Source organism: Garra rufa, chromosome 16, assembly GCF_049309525.1.
Source record: "Garra rufa chromosome 16, GarRuf1.0, whole genome shotgun sequence".
In the NCBI taxonomy this organism is placed as follows: Eukaryota; Metazoa; Chordata; class Actinopteri; order Cypriniformes; family Cyprinidae; genus Garra; species Garra rufa.
Window position 1 is genome coordinate 34,343,383 of NC_133376.1, and position 6,630 is coordinate 34,350,012.

Genomic DNA, 6,630 nt, shown 5'->3' on the forward strand with positions numbered 1-6,630 from the left:
TCCATGGTATTAGTACTGGTACACCGCTGTTGATTGTGAAAACAAAATGGCATTGCAATGGGTGGAAATGTGCAAATTAAGGAGCGGTAATATTATAATAAGATCCTTTTACCACGTCATGGGGAAAGCAAAATCTGACACGCTTATTTTTTCACATGCTTGCAAAACAAAGTTACTGGGCTGTCCTTTTTTCACATTTTCTGGGTTGGCAGATGCAACCCGATTATATCACTTAAACAAGGAAAAAGTCAGATTTTAATGATGTCACCTTTAAATCATACTGTCACATTTGATGACATTAAGATTTGTTATTGTTTTAATAACACTTCTGTTCTAATGGCATTAAGTAGCTATTCTAATATAAAATTCATGTGTCAGGTATCAGCCGGATGCTGCGTTTGAGAGGTCTAGGATCAATGAAGGCAAGGAAGATGTTGGTGAGTCTGAACTGACAGAGTCTGAGTCTCACTTGAACATGCTGAAGGATGGACGCGTAACTCTGCACACTCTGCTCAACCCTCCACTGCTGCCCACTGAACAGACCTCAACTGTAGTCAACATGTCTGTTGTGGTCATGGGTTAGTATAGCAACAGTTTGAGATTGGTTTGACGTGTTAGTTGATGACAATTAGGTAGCTGTTCTGATCTGTGTTTGTTTTTCTTGCAGTGTTTGTTGTGTGTGTTGTTAGCGCACTCAACACATACTACGGACAGGCCATTATTGCTATGGAGCCTTGGGCCCTGGCGCTCTTAGGAGCATCTTTGGTCATCTTCATCATGTGCATCATTCTGGTTTGCAGACAACCTCAGACGAGGAAGAAGGTTTCCTTTATGGTATGTAGTTTTAAAGTCTCATGTACTTAACATACATGTATACTACCACTCAAATGATAAGATTTGTAATGTTTCTGTAAGAAGTCTCTTCTGCTCACTAAAGCTGCATTTATTTGATCAAAAACACAGTAAAAATAGTACAATTGTGAAATATTACTACAATTTAAAATAACTGCTTTCCATTTGAATATGTAATTTATTCCTGTGATCAAAGCTGGATTTTCAGAATCACAAGTATCACAAGATCTTTCAGAAAGGTTTATAATATGCTGACTTGCTCTCAAAAAAAATGTATTATCATCAATGTTGAAAACAATCGTGCTGCTAAATTTAGTTTGTAAACTGATACAATTTGTTGAAGATTCCTGGATGAGTAGAAAGTTCAAAAGAACATCATTTATCTAAAGTAGAAATCTTTTATAAATCTTTTAACATTAGAAATGTCTGTACTGTCACATTTGAACAATTTAATAATATTATATCAATTACACGTTTTTTCCAATAATTAAAATATCTTTTTCTGTATAAATACACTGCCTGTTCACACTCTTAAATGGATAGTTCACCTAAAAATGATATCCAAACCTGCATGCTATTTTTCTTTGGTGTCCAGTTTGACTTCACAAGACTTTGGGATGAGTAAGATTTTTAATGCTTTATAAAGAAGTTTTTTTGTGCTCATCTTATTTATTTGATCAAAAATACAGAAAAAAACTAATATTTTGAAATATTATTACAATGTAAAATATTTTTTTTTAATAAATATTAAAATCTAATTTATTCCTGTAATTAAAGCTTAATTGTCAGCATCATTACGGCAGTATATGGTACTTTAGAAATCATTCTAATATGCTGATTTATCATCAGTACTGGAAACAGATGTGCTGCTTAGTATTTTTTTTTTGCAACCTGTAATATTTTTTCATGATTCTTTGATGAATAAAAAAATTAACATTAAAATTTACACTATGGTTCAAGGTTTGGGGTAGCCTGGCTAACACCAGAACACGTTATGACTTCGTCATAATTCGTGGTCTGGGAACCACATGTTCATTTTCTCGTATTTGAGGCGTGGTTTACGAATGCCCAGAGCCGTTTATTGGGCGCTACGAATGTCTATCAAATGCGCCTGTGCGTAGCTCATAGCCAATCGTTTCAATCATACCGGATGACGTATACAGAGCGATGGTTTAACGCCAAAAGTTGCTCTTTTTTCAAAATAAACTTGTGTTCTAAACTACTTAGTGTTCTAAGGGGCCGTTCACATGTCCCGTCTTTTGCGCGCTAAAGTTCGTTATTTCAAATGTAGACGCGCGGTATGCGCGCGCATAATGGAAGCGACGCGGTTGCGACGCGCTCACGTTTTCCATGCGCAAGCTACAGAGCGGTTTGGAAAGGAGAAAGCGACGCGCCTAGCGTTTTCCATGCGTTATTAGGCGCGACATGTGAACGGCTGCATCGAAGGATAACTTGCTGCCATGCTGGATCCATAGTTATAAACAAACTGCTTCCGTGAGTCGCGACGCATAGAAGGCATCATCGTCTTGCTGCTCCCTCCCCGTTCTGTGATTGGTTCCCTATCTGAGGTGAAAATTTGGTCCATGGTTTCCATGCTACCTTCCAGCGTGAATAAAATCGCGCTGCGCGGAAGGCAGCATGGGGACACCCAGGCTAGGTTTGGGGTCCGTCAGATTTTATTATTTCTATTTTTGAAAGTTATTTGTACTTTTATTAAGCAAGGATGTGTTCAATTAATAAAAAATCTTATATTGTTATAAAATATTTATTTTTTTAATAAATGCTGTTCTTTTGAACTTTTTATTCATCAAAGAATCCTGAAAAAAGTATCACAGTTTTCAAATAAATATTTGGCAGTACAACTGTTGCCAACTTAGATAATTCTAATAATAAATCAGCATATTAGAATGATTTCTGGAAGATCATGTGAAACCTAAGACTGGAGTAATGACTAATGAAAATTCAGCGTTGCATCACAGGAATAAATTATATTTTAAAGTATATTAAAATAGAAACCATTGTTTTATATTGTAATAACATTTCACAATATTACTGTTTTTGTTCTGTTATTTTTGATCCAATAAAAGCAGCCTTGATGAGAATAAGAGACTTTAAAAAAACATTACAGTCTTATTGATCCTAAACCTTTGAACTGCAGTGTATATAGTACACAATTTTTGAGGACTGCTGCTATGGTCCTTTCACTTTCATTGTATGGAAAAGAGCAGCAACAATCTGCCTAATAATTAAAATGAAACTACATGAAGGTGAATAAACAATGACAGCATTTTCAATGTGGAACTTTCCTTTAATAAACAAACACCATGTTGAACCGTTGCCGCTCTGTTTATCTTGATGTGTATTCTGCCCAGAACAGCATTTGGTTTTAGGGTAATAGCCTGTATAAAATATCTGTTTGCCAAGCACTCTGTGTTCGTTGGAGGACCATATTTTGTGCTATCCTTATCTAACATGAAAAACAGTGTGATATGACCCGAAAGAGCCTCCATTGGTCGTGTTTTTTCTGTTTTAGTCTGGGTCATTTCATTAGCGAGTGCTGAGCAGAGTGCAGTCAAGCACATGTTTGAACCCAGTGTGTATTTTTTGCTCCAGGTTCCTCTGTTGCCCTTTCTACCCATCCTGAGCATATTTGTCAACGTGTATCTCATGGTTCAACTCAGCGGAGACACGTGGATCCGTTTCTCCATCTGGATGGCCATAGGTACGTGCTAACTTTGAGTAAACACACACACAGGCTGCAATCCTAAACCACATTCAAACAAATCTAAAGGCCCCAGTGCCATTTCAAAGCTGTTTGCCTGTAAAACAGGGTTAATTTGAAATAATGTGAGAAAAAGACCAGCTTAGATAAGCATGAAATTCCATGGTGGTCCAAGATGGTTTTCACTTATTAGGTTTATGCTTGTGGAAATTTGTAAAGTTTATTCAGTGATTAAACTTCTGTCATTGTTTACTTACCCTCATTTTGATCTAAACCCAAACACTTGCATGTTTTTTTTTCCCAAGTATTTAACCAATAAGTTACAGCTGAATTCACAAGTTTACATACACCTTGCAGGATCTGCAAAATGTAATTATTTTACCAAAATTATTTTACCAAAATCATACAAAATGTTATTTTTTTATTTAGTACTAACCTGAACAGTTAAACTGCCTGCTGTTCTTCAGAAAAATCTTTCAGGTCCCATGAATTCTTTGTTTTTTCAGCATTTTTGTGTATTTGAACCCTCTCCAACAATGACTGTGTGTGTTTGAGATCCATCTTTTCACACTGAGGACAACTGAGGGACTCATATGCAACTATTACCGAAGGTTCAAATGCTCAGTGATGCTCCAGAAGGAAACACGATGCATTAAGAGCCATGGGGTGAAAACTTTTGAATTTGAAGATTAGGGTATTTTAAACTTATTTTGTCTTCTGGGAAACATGTAAACATCTTCTGTAACTTCTGAAGGGCAGTACTACATGAAAAAAAATATGATATTTTGGCAAAGTAAGAAAAATGAACATCTCTTCATTCTTTTCTAAAGTTTACACCTCCGGCTCTTAATGCATAGTTTTTCCTTCTAGAGCATCAGTGAGCATTTGAACCTTCTGTAATAGTTGCGTATGAGTCCCTCAGTTGTCCTCATTGTGAAAAGATGGATCTCAAAATCATACAGTCATTGTTGCAGAGGGTTCAAATACACAAAAATGCTGAAAAAACACATAATTTGTGGGACCTGAAGGATTTTTCTGAAGAACAGCAGACGGTTTAACTTCAGGACAAACATATAGGACTCATGATCAACTTTCCATTAAAAAAAAAAAAAACAGCTGTGGATTATTCAGGTAACAAAACAGTATTAAAAATCAAGTGTGTGTAAACTTTTGAACAGGGCCATTTTTATAAATTCAACTATTATTTTATTTTATGGGCTGCATGTAAATGTCTTTTATGTGAAATATCTTATTCAGGTCAGTACTAAATAAAAAAAATAGCATGCACTTTGTATGATCCCTCTTATTTTGGTATATTCTGCAAGGTGTATGTAAACTTTTGACTTCAATTGTATATTTTGGGTGGACTCTACCTTGCATAATCTTGATTTTTTTTAAATGAAAAGCATCCTAGTGGATCCAAACGTAACAATTTTAATAGAAATCTTAACTTTGATGTCAATCCACAGGTTTCCTCATCTATTTTGGATACGGAATGTGGCATAGTGATGAACGTAAGAGGCATCTACAAAACTGCAGTGTTGCGACGGAGAAAAAGACACTGACAGGAAATGAAGGCACTGCGGAGTATGTGACACACATAGAGAAGACTAGTCCATGTTAAAGAACTGTGGATAAACTATAATAGTAACTAGCTGTTATCCATGGCATTCACCAACGAGCTGACAGACATGAACTCTGTGTATTCAGCTCTGCCTTTACCGTCACTGCCATCATGAACAATCACTGTAACACCTCTCAGTGCTGACGCTCTCACCTGTGATGTGATAGAAGGACGTTAGGGGTGTGTAATCTGACAATGAAAATTCAATGCTTTGATTATCGATTCTATTTGTTCCCATTATAAATTGTAAGACATTTGTGATGTCAGAATGTAGTTATATAAAAATATATCACATATTATGTTATAAATAATAATAATAATAATTAGTAGCAAACTGTATAGTGACCAAATCGTAGTGGCCAAATTATGATGAATGAATAATTAAAACAGCATTGAATTGTCAGAGCAAATATTTCCACCCCTGTAAAATACCTCTGTGTATAAGCAAGTTGCTTTTAAAAGTGTTCAAAAGAGAAAGGGAATGCATGCTTATTTTTTTGCATAAAAGTATTAAGATTTTCAGAGTCAGTCTCTTAAGATTACTTCCACTGTTAGTTTAATGTTTCATTCAAAAAAACAAAGAAAAAAAAACAATTTATAGCATATATACTTATTCTAAAAGTATGTGGCACATCAGAAAAAATATAAGGAAAGCCATGATACTGGTGAACGTCCAGCTTCACAGCATGTCTACATGTTTGTCTTGTTAAAGTGTTTAATTCTAAGATTTAGAATTAATTATTTTAGCTTACTGTATGTGCATTGTGCATGATATGTTACACTGTTTGGATAACACTATTTCATGTTTTCTTGTATTCTGATAAACTCTACTTTTTATTTTAATCCATGTTACATCTGTTTTGTAATTTTCGCTGGATGTTTGACAGGGATAACCTCTAATGTACAGTATGCACAGGTCAATCGGTTGTTTAACAACCAGAAGGTCTGATGATGTTGAAGAGGAGCATGTGTACATGAATTACATGTTTTGTCTTGTAAAATTTCCGCTTTTAACTTTATTTACTTGCTTTTTTTTTTTTTTACACTTTAATGAACTAATCTGACTTTTCCAGAAACGATATGATGAATTATCATCATTCAATACATGACAATTTGTGTAATCCAGCTAACTAACTGATGCAAGTATTCGTCTAAAAATAGACAACCTGAGCATCTGAAAGTGTTTCTTCTGCTAACCAGTTCTTCTCCACTTTAAAAACTCAATTTTGACTTGTAGATTGCAGGTAAATGAGTCACAGAGAGGTGGCACAAACATTAATAAAAATTAGTTAATTCCTCATTAAATAATGCACATCAACTTCCGTTAAAAGCCTGTGTATCATTGTATTTTATCATTGTAATTGTTTTTTAATAATGGAAGTAACGTGTGGATTATGCCATTGTTAAAACATTGCAAAGTGGTTTCATACAA

At 35.0% G+C, this 6,630-nt stretch overlaps 1 protein-coding gene across 3 annotated transcripts in view; it reads left to right on the forward strand.

The window, feature by feature from the left end:
- slc7a2 (solute carrier family 7 member 2) overlaps positions 1-6,217 on the forward strand; it is a 29,392-nt gene extending 23,175 nt beyond the window's left edge. For all 3 annotated transcript variants that reach the window (XM_073820032.1, XM_073820031.1, XM_073820033.1), the window contains exons 9-12: positions 379-578; positions 668-834; positions 3,466-3,574; positions 5,044-6,217. In XM_073820032.1, coding sequence (XP_073676133.1) covers positions 379-578; positions 668-834; positions 3,466-3,574; positions 5,044-5,198 — 631 coding nt within the window. In that variant the 3' untranslated portion in view covers positions 5,199-6,217. The remainder of the gene's footprint in view (positions 1-378; positions 579-667; positions 835-3,465; positions 3,575-5,043) is intronic.
- The last annotated feature ends 413 nt before the right edge of the window (positions 6,218-6,630 follow it).